The 19,590-nt window shown below is 43.9% G+C and overlaps 1 protein-coding gene across 5 annotated transcripts in view; it reads right to left on the minus strand.

Annotated features, from left to right (window-relative positions):
* Positions 1-19,590, minus strand: part of PDE4D (phosphodiesterase 4D) — a 436,186-nt gene that overhangs the window by 98,192 nt on the left and 318,404 nt on the right. For all 5 annotated transcript variants that reach the window (XM_076362675.1, XM_076362676.1, XM_076362678.1 and 2 more), the window contains exons 4-5: positions 19,406-19,479; positions 18,142-18,191 (exon numbers count right to left, since the gene is read on the minus strand). In XM_076362675.1, coding sequence (XP_076218790.1) covers positions 18,142-18,191; positions 19,406-19,479 — 124 coding nt within the window. The remainder of the gene's footprint in view (positions 1-18,141; positions 18,192-19,405; positions 19,480-19,590) is intronic.

A 19,590-nucleotide genomic window follows, 5' to 3' on the forward strand; every position in this document is an offset into this window, starting at 1 on the left:
CTCAGCCGCTCCTCAGAAGACTTGTTCTCCAGATCCCTCACCAGCTTCGTTGCCCTTCTCTGCACATGCTCCGGCACCTCGATGTCCTTCTTGTAGTGAGGGGCCCAGAACTGAACACAGTATTCGAGGTGCGGCCTCACCAGGGCCGAGTACAGGGGCACGATCACTTCCCTGCTCCTGCTGGCCACACTGTTTCTGATACAGGCCAGGGTGCCATTGGCCTTCTTGGCCGCCTGGGCACACTGCCGGCTCATGTTCAGCCGGCTATTGACCAACACCCCCAGGTCCTTTTCTGCTGAGCAGCTTTCCAGCCACTCTTCCCCGAGCCTGTAGCACTGCATGGGGTTGTTGTGGCTGAAGTGCAGGACCCGGCACTTGGCCTTGTTGAATCTCATACAATTGGCCTCGGCCCATCGATCCAGCCTGTCCAGGTCCCTCTGCAGAGCCTTCCTACCCTCGAGCAGGTCAACACTCCCGCCCAACTTGGTGTCATCTGCAAACTTACTGAGGGTGCTCTCGATCCCCTCATCCAGATCTTTGATAAAGATGTTGAACAAGAGCGGTCCCAAAACTGAGCCCTGGGGAACACCGCTTGTGACCAGCCGCCGCCAACTGGATGTAACTCCATTCACCACAACTCTCTGGGCCCGGACGTCCAGCCAGCTTTTGACCCAGCGAAGAGTACACCTGTCTAAGCCATGAGCCGCCAGCTTCTCTAGGAGAATGCTGTGGGAGACGGTGTCAAAGGCCTTGCTGAAGTCCAGGTAGACGACATCCGCAGCCTTTCCCTCATCCACTAGGCAGGTCACCTGGTCATAGAAGGAGATCAGGTTGGTCAAGCAGGACCTGCCTCTCATGAACCCGTGCTGGCTGGGCCTGATCCCCTGGTTGTCCTGCACATGCCTTGTGAGCGCCCTCAAGATGAACCGCTCCATAATCTTCCCCGGCACCGAGGTCAGGCTGACAGGCCTGTAGTTCCCCGGATCCCCCTTCCTGCCCTTCTTGTAGATGGGCGTCACATTGGCAAGCCTCCAGTCGTCCGGGACCTCCCCCATTAAGCAGGACTGCTGATAAATGACGGAGAGTGGCTTGGCGAGCTCCTCCGCCAGCTCCCTTAGCACTCTCGGGTGGATCCCATCCAGCCCCATAGACTTGTGAGCATCCAGGTGGTGTAGCAGGTCATTAATTTCTTCCTCTTGGATTATGGGGGGTTCATCCTGCTCGCCGTCCCTGTCTTCCAGCTCAGGGGGCCGAGTACCCTGAGGATAACTGGTCTGCCTGTTAAAGGCTGAGGCAAAGAAGGCATTGAGTACCTCAGCCTTTTCCCCATCCTCAGTGACAATGTCCCCCCCTGCATCCAATAAAGGATGCAGATTCTCCTTGGCTCTCTTCTTGTCATTAATATATTTGTAAAAGCTTTTTTTGTTGTCTTTAACGACAGCGGCCAGATTGCGTTCTAGCTGGGCTTTTGCCTTTCTCATTTCCTCTCTGCACGACCGAACGAGATCCCTGTACTCTTCTTGAGTTGCCTGCCCCTTCTTCCACAAGTGGTAAACTCTCCTTTTTTTCCTGAGTCCCAGCAAGAGCTCCCCGTTCAGCCAGGCCGGTCATCTTCCCCACCCGTTCTTCTTACGGCGTACAGGGACAGCCTGCTCCTGCACCTTTAAGACTTCCTTCCTGAAGATCGTCCAGCCTTCCTGGACCCCTTTGCCCTTCAGGACTGTCTCCCAAGGGACTCTCTCAACCAGCGTCCTGAACAGGCCAAAGTCCGCCCTCCGGAAGTCCATGGTTGTGGTTTTGCTGGCTCCCCTCCTTACTTCACCAAGAACCGAGAATTCTACCATTTCATGGTTGCTAAGCCCAAGACGGCCTCCGACCACCACATGTCCCACCAGTCCTTCTCTGTTTGTAAACAGCAGGTCGAGCGAGGCACCTCCCCTGGTAGGCTCACTTACCAGCTGTGTCAGGAAGTTGTCTTCCACACACTCCAGGAACCTCCTAGGCTGTTTCCTCTCTGCCGTGTTGTATTTCCAGCGGACGTCCAGGAAGTTGAAGTCCCCCACGAGAGCAAGGGCTATCGATTGTGAGACTTGTGCCAGCCGCTTGTAGAACGCTTCATCCGCCCCTTCATCCTGGTTGGGTGGTCTATAACAGACTCCCAGCAGGATATCTGCCTCGTTGGCCTTCCCCCTCATCCTTACCCATAAACACTCGACCGTATCATCATCACAATCGTTGAGCTCTAGACAATCGAAACACTCCCTAACACACAGGGCCACCCCACCACCTCTCCTTCCTCGCCTGTCCCTTCTGAAGAGTCTATAGCCATCCATGGCAGCACTCCAATCGTGAGAGTCACCCCACCATGTTTCTGTGATGGCAACTAAGTCATATCTCTCCCGCTGCACAATGGGTTCCAGCTCCTCCTGTTTGCCGCCCATGCTGTGTGCATGGGTGTAGATGCACTTGAGCTGGGCTATCGCTTTCACCCCCAGCATTGGCATGCCACCCCTAGGCTCATCTCTAGTGAGCCTGGTTTTATCCCCTTCCCCCTTCGAACCTAGTTTAAAGCCCTCTCAATGAGCCCTGCCAATTCATGAGCGAGGATCCTTTTCCCCCTGTGAGACAGCTGGACTCCATCTGTTGCCAGCAGGCCCGGTGCCGTGTAAACCTCCCCATGATCAAAAAAGCCAAAGTTCCACTGATGGCACCAGCCCCTGAGCCACGTGTTGATCAGGTGTGTTTTCCTGCTCCTTTCAGGATCCTTCCCTGCCACTGTAGGGACTGAGGAAAACACTACCTGTGCTCCCGATCCTTCAACGAGTCGCCCCAGTGCCCTGAAGTCCCTTTTGATCACTGCAGGACTTCTCTCTGCAACCTCATCACTGCCAGCCTGTATAACCAAGAACGAGTAGTAGTCGGAAGACCGTACCAGACCAGGGAGCTTCCTAGTGATGTCTCTGACCCGGGCCCCAGGGAGGCAGCAGACTTCCCTGTGCGATGGGTCCGGTCGGCATATTGGGCCCTCTGTTCCCCTCAGAAGGGAATCGCCTACCACAATTACCCTCCTTTTTTTCTTAGCAGAGGCAGTCATAATGCGTGGGGCTGCCTGCCTCACCCTACGCAACCTCCTGGATGGACCTTCGTCTACATCCTCATTTGCCTGGCCCTCAAGTTCCAGGGCCCCATATCTGTTCTGTAACAGCAACCGGGAAGGTGAGGGAGGCCGGGCGGAGGTTTGCCTGGCACCCCGAGCAGGGACCTGTTTCCATTCCCCCCGTCGCTTAGGTCCCCTCCTTCTGCGTGGTAGCAAGAGGGCAGGGGATCCTCTGCTTCTCATGGAGCCCCCATCTGCTGCCTTTGCCTCAGGGACGGTAGGGTGCGGCTCCACCAATCTATCTCCCTCTCACACTCCCTGATACTCCTTAACCTTTCCACTTCCTCCTTCAGCTCTGCCACCAGGCCGAGCAGATCATCCACCTGGTCACACCACACACAGGTGTTGTCTCTGCTGCCCTCCGGTACAGCTGACAGGCTCAGGCACTCCCTGCAGCCAGAGACCTGGACAGCTGTATGCTTGCGTGAGGGCTCCGTCTGGGTCGCCACGTTCCTTCTGGCGACAGCTTTTGGCCGAGTGGAAACCATTGCTGGTCCTCTTCTGGGAGGGCGACGACTACTAGTTGAGTCGGCCTCTAGAGCCAGGAGGGGGCTGCGCCCTGCCCGCTCGCCTTCCCTGCACGAACTGCCGTGCAAACTGCCGTGCCACGCCCTTCTGACACGCCACGCCCTGTTCGCAACGCTCCAGGTCGCTCACGCTCCCTGGGGGCTGCTCTTGTATGTGAGGGGGTTCGGCCGCCATCCCTCCTGTCCCTGCCCACGCTGGGTCAGAGCTGCCGCTCGTCAGGAGCTCCCTCCTCTGGCTCGGGGGGGCAGGGGGCTGGGGCACCCTCTCACCCCCTGCGCTTTTGCCTTTGTGGGTTTTGCTGCGGTTTTGCCACTTTAGGAAGGGTCCCCCGGCGCGATCCTCCGCTCCGGAGCCCTTCGCCTCTTGCTTGTCTCCAGGGTTGTCTGACCCTGGCTGCTGGCTGCTCTGATTCACGGCTTTGTTCAGGCTCCATACTTGGGAGCCTGCATATAATAAAAGCAGAACTTAGGCACTTTAATAGGTGATCTCAGTGTAGCCCTTAATTTTTAAATGGATACTCAGGAAAGTGAATAGGCTTTAATGGACCAGTTTCTGGGTAACCTGTTAATGGAAAAGAAATCTACTTTCAGATCTATCCTTTCAATGGGACAGAAGAGAATGTATCATTGATCAGAGCTGTCAGAAGCTGAAGTGTGAAACAAAGGTGCACTCAAACTGCATCCAATGGCCATACCAGAAGCCACATCTGCACAGTTTTATTTTCTATATTCATCAGCCAATGGGCTGCATTCGTAACAGGAATGAGAAAAATGACATAGACAAAAGTCCTATTTTTCTTTCTGATTCTTTTCACCTCAGTCCTGCAAACCAAACCACCTTTCACTCTTTTCAGTTCTGCTGTTGTTATCGATACGGTAAATGCAGCCTGGGGTCATGTACAGTTCTCAACTACCAGTGATCATAGAGTGACACAGCTGGGCTGAAAGGAGAAGAGGAAGCAGACGAAGCTTGTAATCTTGTCTGTCTTTCCAGTGAAATGGACAGTTTGGGTGAAATGGTGATATAGGAACTTTTACTGATGCAGCAAAATAAGAGACCAATTTAAAGGTAAGAAGTGAAGAACTATGTTGGGTTGCATATCAGATTATCGATGTGGAGATTGATAATGCCTCTCATGTTTTCTTTTTAAACTGATCACTATTCTAACTCCAAAATGTGTAAGTCTATTTCGAAATCAAGGCTGTACTACACTGCAGCCCTAAGGAAAAGTAACCTGAAGTGCTGGATGAAGCTTATAAGCAGAGGTCAGCCCTATGCTGCCTTTTAGTCTCTATGCACTTTGATAACCTAACCACACATTTCCACTGAATCACTGTTAAGAAATTAAAAATCATACATAAGGGCCAAGTGTTGTAGTCTACACACTGCAAAACAACTACAGTTATTTTCTAATTGTTGATTCGGATGGTTAGTTTCAATTACATGGATATTCTTGCCAGGAATGTTTTAAACTGTGATTGTACTTCTCTGTTTAAGTAACTTGCTGTTTTATGAAAGCTTACACATTTGACTATCAGGTATCAGTGTTGAAGTGCAAAACAAAAGATGCACATAATACTGAGGAAAATGCATCTTTTCCATAATACATGTTAATTAGCTTTTTTAAATGACTTAATGTAAACCACCATTTTGCAATTAGTATAGTCAGGGCAAGTCATTGTTTAAACATCCTAGATGATCCTGAAAACTCTTAGGTTTCTCATACTTCCACTGTATAGAAAGCCTGAATTTTTCAGATTTTTCTACAGTACTGTGCAGTAATCAAATGTACAGAGTATTCTATTTTGTACCCTGGTTTTATTCACTTCCTTGAATGTGAGATGATACATGAACAGCTTATGTTGTCCAAAACCACATCAATCCTCTTCCTGCTGTTCTGCCTCAAGAAAGTTAATCACTGTTTAACAAACCAACTGAACTTAAAGGAGCACTAGATAAAGATTTCATTTGGAATCTCTCATTCAGTTAGAGAAGTTTTGCAACATTAATTAAAGGTCTACAAATCAAGATGGAGAAAGCATTCAGTAAGTCTTCACAGATGTATCCTGTCAATAATGACCTCTTTCCTAAATCAAGGAAGGGGGCTGAACTGTGGGCACAAATACTAATCCCTTTAAAAGGGAAATACAATGTAATAGTAATCTTTCCAAATGACCCATTTTAAGCAGGTATTTTTTCATTATAGCACGTGACAGTGCTGCACAAACTGTGACTCAGAGAGCTAGTTTTTCATAGAATATAAGCAAATATGGCCTCCATTTATGAATATCAAATGCCCACAAACTCTGTACGTGCGAGGAAAGAAGCTGCTAGTTCACCCCCGAAGGTGACAAAGTGACTGTGAAAGACTGGGTGAGGAGCAGACTCCTGTCTCTCCGATTCCCTGCCTGTTCACTGCATGAGTTGTTTACTATGGGCAGGAGATGTATGAATGAATTTCAGTCTGAATGTAATTTGTGCCCTGTATCTCACAAAGCAGTATGATTTTGTTTTTATTGTGGATAAGGAGGCTGTAAATGAGATAACTCTCCTTTTAGCTATCATGACCTAGATAAGGCCTTTAATGATCAGCTGAAAAGAATAGCTGATGTAAATATAGCTGTTTTCCAAATCTGTTCTATATATGCAAAATATTATTGATAGTTTAAAAAAACAATATACAAGCCTCTTTAAAGTACTTTGTACAGTAGTGATGGGGGTTTGATTCAACTCCACTGAAGCTGATGATTGTCAATCCTTTATTCAGAACATTTGTTGGAAAATTGTGAGCTCGTTTTGGAAACAGAATAGCTGAAACTAGCTAAAACAAAGGACATCTGCATTGCTAATTGGTTACTGAACTGCATGGACCAGCTGGAGGGATTTCACTGGAAGCTAAATCTGTATTTGCTCTGGATTGCACAGTATAAATCTGTTTCTTTTTATCTGCTATCTGATTTCATAGAATCATAGAATGGTTTGGGATGGAAGAGACCTTAAAGGTCATCTAGTTCCAACCCCCCTGCCGTGGGTAGGGACACCTTCCACTAGATCAAGCTGCTCAAAGCCCTGTCTAACCTGGCCTTGAACACTTCCAGGGAGGGGGCATCCACAACTTCCCTGGGCAACCTGTTCCACCTGTCTCACCACCCTCACAGTAAAGAATTTCTTCCTAATATCTAATCTAAATCTACCTTCTTTCCGTTTAAAACCAGTACCCCTCGTCCTATCACTACACTCCCTGATAAAGAGGCCCTCCCCATCTTTCCTGTAGGCCCCTTTTAAGTATTGGAAGACACTATAAGGTTTCCCTGGAGCCTTCTCTTCTCCAGGCTGAACAATCCCAACACTCTCAGCCTTTCTTCATAGGAGAGGTGCTCCAGCCCCCTGATCATCTTCGTGGCCCACCTCCGGACCTGCTCAAGCAGATCCATGTCTTTCTTATGCTGGGGGCCCCAGAGCTGAACGCAGTACTCCAGGTGGGGTCTCATGAGAGCGGAGCAGAGGGGCAGAATCACCTCCCTCGACCTGCTGGCCACACTGCTTTTGATGCAGCCCATGATACGGTTGGCTTTTTGGGCTGCAAGCGCACATTGACGGGTCATATTCAATTTTTCATCCACCAATACCCACAAGACCTTCTCCAAAGGGCTGCTCGCAATCCACTGATCACCCAGCCTGTATTTGTGCTTGGGATTGCCCCGACTCAGGTGCAGGACCTTACACTTGGCCTTGTTGAATTTCATAAGGTTCGCACGGGCCCCCCTCTCTAGCCTGCCAAGGTCCCTCTGGATGGCATCCCTTCTCTCTCGAGTATCAACCACACCACTCAGCTTGGTGTCATCCGTAAACTTGGCGAGGGTGCACTCAATCCCACTGTCCATGTCCCTGGCAAAGATGTTAAATAATACTGGTCCCAATACGGACCACTGAGGGACACCACTCGTCACTGGTCTCCACCCAGACATTGAGCCATTGACCACAATACTTTGAGTGTGACCATCCAGCCAATTCCTTATCCACCAAGTGGTCCACCCATCCAACCCATGTCTCTCCATTTTAGAGACAAGGATGTTGTGCGGGACAGTATCAAATGCTTTGTACAAGTCCAGGTAGATGAAGTCAGTTGCTCTTCCCTTATCCACCAATGCTGTAACCCTGTTGAAGAAGGCCACCAAATCTGTCAGGCACGATTTGCCCTTAATGAAGTGATGTTGGCTGTCACCAATCACCTCTCTGTTCTCCATGTGCCTTAGCGTAGTTTCCAGGAAGATCTGCTCCATGATCTTGCCAGGCACAGAGGTGAGACTGACTGGCCTGTAGTTCCCCGGGTTTTCCTTTTTTCCCTTTTTAAAAATGGGGGTTATGTTTCCCCTTTTCCAGTCAGTGGGAACTTCGCCAGTCTGCCACGACTTTTCAAATATGATGGAGAGTGGCTTAGCAACTTCACCTGCCAGTTCCCTCAGGACCCTCAGATGCATGTCATCAGGTCCCATGGACTTGTGCACATTCAGGTTCCTTAGATGGTCTCGAACCTGATCTCCTACGGTGGGCAGTATTTCATTCTCCCAGTCCCTGCCTTTGGGTTCTGTGAATTGGGCAACGTGGCTAGAGCACTTGCCAGTGAAGACCGAGGCAAAAAAGTCATTGAGTACCTCAGCCTTCTCCATGTCGGTTGTAGCCAGGTCTCCCGTTTCCCTCATCGGGGGGGTACAGTTTCTTTCATCTTCCTTTGTTGTTGTATGTACCTGAAGAAACCCTTCTTGTTATTTTTCATGTCCCTAGCCAAGTTCAGCTCCAGCTGTGCCATGGCTTTCCTGATCCCCTCTCTGCACTCTTGGGCCATGTAATCTCCCCAGGATGTATATCCCTGCCTCCACTGCCTATGCATTTTGGTTTTGTGTTTTAGTTTGTCTAGGAGGTCTTGACCTAGCCAAGCTGGCCTCCTGCCTCCCCTGCCCGACTTCTTGCACATCGGGATTGAGAGCTCTTGCACCTGAAGTAAAATGTCTTTGAATATCTCCCAGCTCTCGTTTGCTCCTTTGCCCCTGAGGGCAGTTTCCCAAGGGATCTCAAGCACTAGCACCCCAAACAGCCAAAAGTTTGTATTTCTGAGGCTTAGGGTCCTGACTCTACTTTTTACCCATCCTGTACCCCTCAAGATTGAGAATTCCACCAGGGCATGATCACTGCAGCCCAGGCTACCTCCAATCTTGACCTCTCCAATAAATTCTTCTGCATTAGTGAGCAACAGGTCCAGCAGTGCCTCTCCTCTGGTTGGGCTCTCCATCACCTGTACTAGGAAATTGTCCTCAACGCACTCCAGTAGTTTCCTAGACTGCTTGCTGTTCGCTGTGGTGCTTTTCCAGTAGATGTCCAGGTGGCTGAAGTCCCCTATCAGGATCAGGGCCTGTGAGCGCGATGCTTCCTGCAGTTGAAGAAAGAACTCTTCATCAACCAACCTCTTCTTCTTGTTCAGGTGGCATGTAGTAGACACCAACCACAAAGTTTCCTTTGTTGGCTTGGTCTCTAATTTTCATCCATAAGCTCTCGACCTGTGCATTGCTCTTCTTCAAAGATAGCTCCATGCAATCAATCCCATTTTTGACACAGAAGGCAGCTCCCCCACCTCTCCTTCCTTGCATGTCCCTTCTGAATACTTTATAGCCGTCAATCACAGCAGTCCCATCGCGTGATTAATCCCAAGTTTCTGTGACAGCAGTCAGGTCATAGTTTTCCACCTCGGCAGCGGCTACCAGCTCCACCTGTTTGTTTCCCATGCTGCGTGCATTGGTGTAGAGGCACTTCAGCTGGGCTATTGGCCACATCCCCTTTTTAGAGGAGCTCACCCCAATTCCCTTGAGGCAGTTCACAGGGGTTTCCCTGTTGCTTCCTAATGCCTCAGCAGCCCCTCGCCCTTCTTGAGTGCTTAGAACACCATCCCCTTCCCCTGCTAAATCTAGTTTAAAGCTCTCTTTATAAGTCCAGCCAGCTTATTGCCGAGGACACTCTTGCTCACACTTGGTCAGCTGAGCCCCATCAGCTGTCAACAGGCCCGGTTTCTCAAAGGTATGCCCAAGATCATAGAAGCTGAGACCTTGAGCATGGCACCAGCTACGCAACCAGCCATTCACCTGTTCAATTCATCTCCTTTTTCGCAAACACCCTTCTCTGACTGGGAGGATAGAGGAGAACACCACCTGTGCTCCCAATCCCTTTAACATTGTTCCAAGGGACATAAAGCCTCTTTTGATATTTCTGAGTCGCCTCGTTGCAGCACCGTTCCATCCTACTTGGAATAGTAGGAATGGGTGATAGTCCACAGGCTTTACCAGGCTCAGCAGCCTCTCCGTGACATCACGGATGCAAGCTCCCAGCAGGCAGCAGAATTCTCTAGACACATTGTCTGGGCGACAAATGGGCGCTTCGGTGCCTTTCAGCAAGGAGTCTCCAATTACTAACACCCTATGTACTTTTCTGGTGGCACTGGTTCTAACGCGGGTGGGCGGTTGGACCAACTTTGCACAGTTGGCCTTTCCTGGGTCTTGCCCATTACTCACTCTCTTCATTCTTCAGCCCCAGGGCATCGTACCTGTTACGTAGGGGCACTTCAGGGGGAAGGGGAAGATTCCTCCTCATGCCCCGAGCAGAGACAAGAGTCCAGTCTCTTTGTCTTGTGACTTGGTTGAGTCTTTCACCTCAGGGTTGGAAGCAAGCTTACCTTCCCTTTGCAAGTCTGAAGGCAGGGCTGTTGCTGAGCTTGTGACAGTGCACAATACCATGAATTGATCTCTTGCTCAGATGCCTGGACACTGCGCTACCTGTGAAGCTCCTCTTGTAACATGGCCACTTGCTTGAAGAGTTCCTCCAGTTGGGCACACTTGCACTCATGACATCCACCTCTGCCTTCGGACGAAGGGGGACTTCCAGGTTCTGGAGTTCCATGCAACATTGGGTCTGGGCAGCTCTTTCAGTTCTTGGGGGGCCAGTCTGGGTGTAGGTGTCCACATAGGAAGGTTTTATCATTTCCACCTGGGTTTCAGTCACAGCTTTGCAGTTGCAGCGGGTGGAAACCATTTTGTTTCGACAGGAGGCTACCTCTGTGTGGCTCCCCGAAGAAAATAGCCCGTTTTCCGAAGGCTGCCCTCCCTGTGCTCCCTTCCGCACAAACTGCCACGCAAACTGAATTGCACAACAAGAAAAAAATGCTAGTCCATAATGCATCACCCCACATATTCAAAAGTGTAATTTCTTTTCTCAAACTGAAGCTTGACACATACATTTATAGTAGAGCTTATCACATAAATGTGAATTGGGGTCTGGTCTAAAAAAGACAATAGAATGGAGTACTTTCTAGGTTCAGATGTATCTTAGATTTTACCAGCAATTGCAATATTGCCACCCATCAAAATAAACCTATTCAAGAAGGCACTGTACACCACGTACACCAGTCATTTAGTTCTTAATCTTCCTTCCATCTCAACCATCTGTTTCTGCTGTCCTTTCAGTATGTAAAGCCCTGAGATCAGTACCTTATGTTAACTCTAAAACTGAACAAGGATGCAGACCACAAGTAAGATTCAATATTATATAACAACAGCTTAATGAAAAATGCACAAACCCTTTTGAAACTCCATCCCATATGAAGGACTTCTGATCTTCTAACTGCACTCTTATTTTATGTATTAATACCAAATCTAGATTGATTACTCCAAATAGTGGATTACAGACCAGTGTTAATTGTTTTAAGTTATGATAAAATATATTTTTTCTGACAAAAGGTATGTGTTTTCCTTTTCCTTTCATTTTTCTCCATAGTTTCAAATTGCCTACTGAGTTTCAAAACTGGGTGCCACTGTGGATGCTTAAAGGCTGTCAGAAGTACCAGCAGCAAAAGAAAACAACTGAAAAGAAGAGTTGTCCTTTCACATTGGTCTGTGCCATACAGAGGTCTACAATATTTTATTGTAGAGCAATATTTTATTTTCTTTTTTTTAGAAAGGAAATTACTTCTTTATAGAGGATGGGTAAGTTCTGAAAGGATGGTATAGACATGAAAGAGCAGTAGGGTTGCATAGATGATAATTAAATGTTTCTTTCAGTTTGTCAGTTCCTCTCTCCTGTTCTACTACTCTTCACATAGCATAAAATCCACACCAAACAACAGAACGTGCTATTTTTTTGGTCTATCTGAGAAAACAGTGGTAATTAATATAGCTCTCTTTACATAGTTCACATAAAGGGGGAATTTCAAAAGCATTCACAGAAGTTAAAAGGACACATTTAACTGACTCTTAGTAAGAATTCTGGTCCTAAATGCGACTATTGAACATATTCCCCTAGGAAGTAAACTGACATGGACCGGCATGTGTGTGCCAGTGGCTTTTGTGCATATAAAGCACTTGCAATGCTTGAATTCAACCACCGGCTATGTACACTGTTAACCTGCCGCAAGTCTGCAATACACATCTGCTAATTTCTCAAATAATAGATGGCATTTTCCACAGGCTGAAAGATGTGAAAATGCTACAAATCACATTCACACTGGAAAATATAAGTGTCTGTGGTATTTATCCTGAAATTAAAATAATTGTCTGAGGTGAGTTAAATTCATTCAAAATATCCATAGGTGTATGGGTATAAGCAAAAGTACAAAGAACAGAACATTCACATATCATCCAACATACTGTACAAAGAATAAAGGCCATTTTATAAAAAAAACATTGCCCTTTAAAACCAGGGTGTCAGGTTTCTCCAGTGCTTCAGGAAAGCACCATTTACTCATGGAGTAAAACTTGACTGAGGATTTCAGAACGTTTTACCTCGCCTATGCCAAAAGTTTGGCAGTGCAGTTTACCATAGGAATACTTCTCTGTGATAAGATAAAAATATATTCAGTGGGCAAATCAAGTAAGAGTGTGAAGTTCTCATTATAAATGTAATCCTGCTGACTAAAGCTAGAGGAATGATACGTATACTGCAATTACGTCTTGAATAGGGCATGTTTTGTATATCCGCCTAAACCTGGGTACGAAATCTAAGGTCTTTAGCATTTTAAAATGTGACACTGATATTGTATTACAAGTTTTCTTTTGTTAAAAAAATGAAATATTCTTTATTTTTAAGCCTCTGTTTTCATAGACATTGGATCCCCTCAATCCCCTATGCCCACTTCCAGCTAGCAGCAGTTACCTCAGTATTGCATCAATTAACCTCCGTAAGGCATGCATTTTTGCTTTTTTTTGTTCAGTCGTGTTCTCATGTTTACTTTATCCCCTGCTGTGCTCTGGCAGAATCCCAGACACAGGAAAGAATAAGAGGCATTTGGATTATTGAGGACATCTCCATGCAGTGACACACTGTACAGTCCATTCAGGCCCTGGAAGGATCAGCAGGGTATGTAACACTTTGCCTTCTGGACTTTTGAGGAGTTTAAAGCATATCAAGAATGTTACTTCTTATTGAACAAGAATTTATTCTGTTTTAATTCCATCCTGTTAGTCAATAAAATCTTTCAGTTACAGAACTGGTATGAGTGAGAGATACACACTCAAAATAATCTATTATTCCCAATGCCATAAAATGTGACCTACTGATTTTCTTCTGTAACCTTTATTTTTTTCTTGTTATGTCCAGCTGCTTGTGTTTAGAAGGACTTTAGTCTGTACGAATATAGATGATACTTTCCATAGTGACACTTGTTTAAGTGTATCATACTGAAAGACAGGAGACTAATCTTGAATTAATTAATTAATATTTAATTATTAAATGATGATTGATTATACTTTCAATGTAATAAAATAAAATATCTAGCAAAAGACTGGTAGATCCCATTTCACAACCATAAACTTAATTGGGAAACCTGAAGCTAATCAAAACAAATCATGGAACGTGTTGGACAAAGCCCATGAAAAACATGCAAGAAATTTCATTTAATTAGCAGGATATTGATTTCTGCTGGATTTAAGATGCAGAGCCATGCATGTAAACAGTGTAACTCAAGTCCAATAAGAAGCAATGAAAGCATGGAGTAGCAAATTAATTCAGTTAGATTTATAACCTCATAATCTTTGCAAATAGTTTATTTCTCTATTGCCATGTTTTTTGTATACATGACAAATCTGAAGGGATTTTCCTGACACTAAGCCACATGCTTCCTACTTTTTAATAAATGAAATGTAGCTTGTTATTGAAAAATTCCATATATTTTCCTCTATCTGGCGAAATAGGTTTAGGTTAGTTTTTGATGCAAAATTGTAAAGTCTAAGTAACTTCTAAAAAGTGTAATTTTGCAATTATTATTTATTTTATGATTAAATTAAATGACTTTTTTGTTACATATGTAACATATGCAAGTCTTCACTTACAGGTCCTTTGGCACTGCATTTGTAATATAAAGGGCCACTTACGTAATCTACATTTAAACCTGCTTTAAAGCTGTTACTATGAATTAGGAATTATGTCCATCTAATATATGTATATATATGAATCAGACCCCGTGTCTGTGATTTCAGGTTAACTAAGACTTGCCAGTTAATCAGTAGTTGTGATAGTATTCGGAGGCTCAGAAACTCATTCTTTTGGACAAACTTACCTCCTTCTGCACGCAGAATCTTTGCACATAAAAGCAGCTGCCAGACTTGAGTTTGCAAATTGTCATTAGTTCACAGAGAAATTGTGAGATCTCCTATCTGTTTTAAATCTGACACATATCAAGAAAGACCTTATATGGTTCCTTCCTAATTCAAATTATTCTGATTTAGAAATGCAGATATTAGAACTGTAGTAATCAAAAGATTTCTAATGCTTGCTAACTTTTTTATCAGTGAAAAATTAAAACTTGCAAGCTCAATCCTTGAGTCACAGCTAGTTTCATTTTTTTTGAAAATGAAACGTTACTTATAATTCACTGGTTGTGTTAAGAGAATTACTATCAACTTGAAACGAAACACTGTTCATACCATTGCTGGGAAAGTGTGACTCAGTGAGAGGAACTCCTCTTCTGGCTGAAGCACAGAACATGATGCATGGAAGCACCGTACAGCAAACAGGGAGTTATCCCAGGCTGGTCTCAGTCATGGGGGAGAGGTGGCACTTTTAGGGAGCAATTAATCTCCTTTTAAAGAAGACATCTAACATAAGTCAGTTTGCATGTCTGCTTATTCACACTGACTATAAGGGCACTCTAAAGAGCTTCGACAAAATAGATATCTACATCCTAGATGTCTAAAGCAAGTAAGAAAAGTGCCATCTAAAGAAGTCTGTTGTTACATGGAAAGCTCCCACCTCCTACCCCCTAATTTGTCTCCAAAAGGAACACTCAGCATGCTGTAGCACACTTGGCTGATACTGAACCTCAAGTATGCCACTGATATTTATTAGCTCCTTTCAACAGTTTCCAAGAGGGATTCATGAGGATATATTGAATAGAACAGACCATATTTTGATCATCAGCTTCTACATATTTACACTGAAAAATCACTGCAAATTTTAAGGCCACCATGGTTGCTGTTGCTTCTAAGAATTTGAACATTTGATCCCCGTGCTGCTTCACTTCTCAATTCCACAATTTATTACTTTTTTGCTAACGCATTTTCTCCCACATTTATGCCTCAGGGTGAATTCTTAAAATAGTAAATGGGAGAATTTTGCTCTTGCTATTTTAGTCCCTTGGCTTTACCAAATCCCTTTTTATCTTTCCCTTGTCATTTTCCCCGTATCTTCGGCAGTAGTTCCCTTTTGCCACACTTTTGCTTTCTGTGATCATCCCTTTCCTCAGTTAGAGTCTTCCCAAAGACACTTCTTCCAGGAAGCTTAGCAACATAAACTCTGCATCTTAAGTGTCTCTTTCTGGTTTAGCATTGACATAGTTTAGTGGCGCTGTGCCTTCCAGTCACCTAGTTTGTCACACTGGTGACCAGTTCTCGCTGAGATTGCTAGCTGAGCCATCTGGATGATGTGATGGTGCTCTACCTGTCTGGTGTATTGTTCTGGATACTCTATGACATGAACTCTGAGAACAGCACGACCAGGAGGATTTCTCAGCAGGAAGGATCTACACAAGCTACGTTTCAAACATTCCCCAGGAGAATTCGAAAAGCTTAGTAGCATCTGAAAGGGTTTTCATTCACATTTCAAACTGTGAAAAGCAGGGAGAGTGTTTGTAGTGTATCTTCCTCCTTGGCATAGTGCTGTAGTGCAACATGTTTTACTAGGATTTTATATGCCCCAAGAAAGCACCTATGCATACTTCTGCGCTTACGCCATGAAATTTGTTACTATGGAAATATCAAAACCAGCCTATGACTAAGAATGGGCAAACCCGTTCAGGCAAAATAGTATCCAGCCTCAATCTCCATTCAACAGTCAAAATGAATTGTAGCAATTTTCATGCTTTATAGTGGCTTAACTTCTTTCCTGTATCATTAAAGTCTTTTAGCCACTTATATCCAATGCACACAGGCCCCAGCTCACCCAGTTCAATGCATAATTTGGGCACAGCAATTCCAGCAGCATCTCTGAGAAATCAGATTAAACTAAATTAAATTATCCTTACTATTCTTTGCTTTCTCTTGCTTCAAGTTTCTTGGCACAGAAGCATTTTCTAGATTAATTGCAGCACTAACTGCACCACCTTCCTTCTAAACATTAAAACTTCAGATGATTAACTGCTTCTGAGATGTGGAGTGCACTCTGAGGATTAACTGAATGGAAACCTTCAGATTGGGAGGAATTTAAAAAGAGGAAAAGCATCTTCCAGCAGAGTGTGTCTTGCGTCCTGCCGTCTGAGCAGCTTCTCCTGCTGGAGAAAAGAAGCTGACCTGAGGCAAACAACTGTGAGAGAACACGTAAGGTAAGCTCACTGTGTGTTCCCATGCATGCGTATCTTCTCTTCTGGATATCACATTTTCTTTTACTGTCAGGGATTTTACTGTGTTACAGGCTTTCTAAAGTTAGTCCCTTGGAACCAAAGAAAGAACCCTATTTTCCAGTATCTCTCTCCAGTTAAGATAACAGACTTCTGGATGACTGCATTGTACGAGACAAATCCCACAATTAAAAATAGGTGTAACATCTATCAATAACTGAAATGTCTCATGAAGAGTAATTTGAAACCAACGCCCAAAATTACCTCTTAAAGGAATACATTAACAAAGGATTATGATTATAATTGATCTAAGCATTTATCTGTCTCCCCTTCCTATTTATTTAATTACCATGATTTTAAGTATGATTGCAGAACATTCTTAACTAAGGATGCTTTTCTGTTTATAGAACAGATTTAAAGATTTAATCCTCTGTTCCCTGATGAGCCCTACACACAAATGCTCAGATTGCATGATGAGTTCCTAGGAGAATAAAATTGTACAGAACTGCCAAGATTAGGTCTTTTAGAGGTAAATATGGATTTAATGTGAGGCTAGATGAAAAAAACTAACAATGTTAACACATTCCAGAGCCTAAAGACAGAAACTATTGAACATGACAAAGCCATACTTCTCCTCAAAAGAGCTGAAGTACCGTTTCTTCCTTGAGTTACAAATCTATTATACAATTAAAAAGATGAGCTATTTTGAAAATTCTGGAAACATTAAGTTTTTGATTTAAATGATAAATTGTCTGTTGTGTAAGTGTCTGTATACTTTCATCAAGAGGCAAAGCAAATGCTCTTTCACTCTGCCAACACACCATAGAGAATGTAACTACCTGGAAAATTACACAGTGTAAGAACACATGGATTAACATGATGTAAAAAATATGAGGACAAATAAAGTGTGTTCCCATAAAGATGTCCAAGACCAAGTTGCCATCATAATAACAACCAAAAGTGTCACAGGGTAAAATTTTCAGAAGTGTTCACGTAACTTACAATGCCAGTCCTGTTTTCAAGTTAATGTTTCTTTAGAAATAATAGTGTCTTTTACAAAGGAATTATTTTTCTCTTACTCACCTACAAATGTTATAGAAATAGAATTTACCATCCTAAAATCAGAAAAGTCAGTTTTGAAAATTTCGCCTCATTGCCTAAGGGCTTGTAATGCAAAGACTTTGCCTCGGTATAGCTACAGAACTCCATGTCCCAAATGAAAGATCAATGCATTCCTCATACCGGTTCTTTCTACTACATTTCATTGCAAAAAGTTACTAATGAAGGTAATCATGACATGGTCACACACTGGTATAGAAGGAGAAAAAAATTGGGAAAGAACTTAGATTAAAACCAGGATAATAAGACAGAAATCAGAAAGCTAACATGATACAACACCAAAAGTTACCAATTTGAGTCACCACATGACTCAAATCCTCTTTAATAAAACAGATACAAGGATATGAAACAATATAAGGTTATTATTATAAAATGCAGTTTTCAGTGAGACATTTTTATAAATAAATATTAAATTTAGAAATCCATGATGGTTTCACAGAGGAATTTTAGTCATATTAATTCTTCTTACCTGTTATAGTTGCTTTGTTAATTGATGGTTGGTTACACATTGGTGATCGTCTGTTTAAAAGAAAAAAAGGTATAAGCCTGATAAACTCACAAATGACTGAATCCTTGAATAATAAAATAGAAAATACATTTCCTTGGGAAATTATTTGGAACTGGAATACCCTGGCATTGCAAAAAACCCGTTCGTTTAGAACAGATAGTTCTTTCTAGTGTAGAAGGGAATTCACAACTGACCCTGAAGCCTCTCTGCAGATTGGGAACTCCAAGAGACGAACAATTTAGGAATTTACAAGTTCGTTAAAAACCTGCCTAATCATACCTAGAGCATATACCTAGCTTGAAGTTTGATTTATATATATAGTTATCATTATTCTAATGTCTTGCACTTCCCACATTCTCTGACCTGAAATATTTTTTTAAAATTATTTTTCACTTTATTATTTTGCATATACATTTCACACATTATTTTGCATATACCTTTCACAATAATCTTTAAGGAGAACAGCTCAGTAGACTGCTTTGCCCATTGAAGAAAGCTAGAAGTTGCTGGACTGACAGAGCCGCATAGGGATGTGAATGACTGCAAGCAGGGGCCACATAGGGTCTGCTTATCCCAACCAACGGGGCTAGAAATATCTTTTGGTGGCACTGCATATGCAATGGTAGGCAGCTGCCTTTGGAATGCTAATTACGTACAGGTTCTAGAGACACACATTTTGGGTGAGGGAAATGACTCCACTACAAAATTTGCCAGTGTAACTAATGTTAACTGTGACGCTGTAACACGACTGGAGAAAGATCATATTTATAACGTCTCATTTATAATCATGAACTACTGTGGGTAAGTGGGATGTCATTATCTTGGATGAGTTAGGCAGAGTTCTAGGTTCAGATCACGCAAGTAGCTCACAATGAGTGTAGCTCTCTGCTCCCTTTGGTTCATTTGCAAGACTCAGACTGCCTGAATGATCATCTTTGAATGATCTTTGACATATGACTAATTTATTGAAAATCATATAAATTGCACAAAACCACTCCAAGTTTATGCAAGGACAGCAATGCAAGAGCAATTAGTAGGCAAGGGGGCTGTTGTCTCAGCTATCAAGTATAGCATCTTCAAGGGATTAATAAACTCATTTCGCATCCACATGTTTTATGCAGGTTTGGTGGCACAGACTGAAATCTGCAACATCTAATTGTTATTCTTAGTTTACATTTAAAAAGTATCACTGCAAGAAGTTCAGTGGCCAAAAATTGACACTCACTTGCTGGGTGCCCGATCTTGTAAATTGGTTAATGCAGCAAAGTTATTCCGTACAGTACGCAGGCTGGCCAGCACCTGGAATAGACAAAATGGTTTCAGTCTAAATTTCTGCACAGGTGAAACTGATTTATCTCTGCTCCACTGTGCTGAAAGAAAAAGGAAGAGACATTGCAAAACAACTGTAAA

Source organism: Aptenodytes patagonicus, chromosome Z, assembly GCF_965638725.1.
Source record: "Aptenodytes patagonicus chromosome Z, bAptPat1.pri.cur, whole genome shotgun sequence".
Taxonomy (NCBI): Eukaryota; Metazoa; Chordata; class Aves; order Sphenisciformes; family Spheniscidae; genus Aptenodytes; species Aptenodytes patagonicus.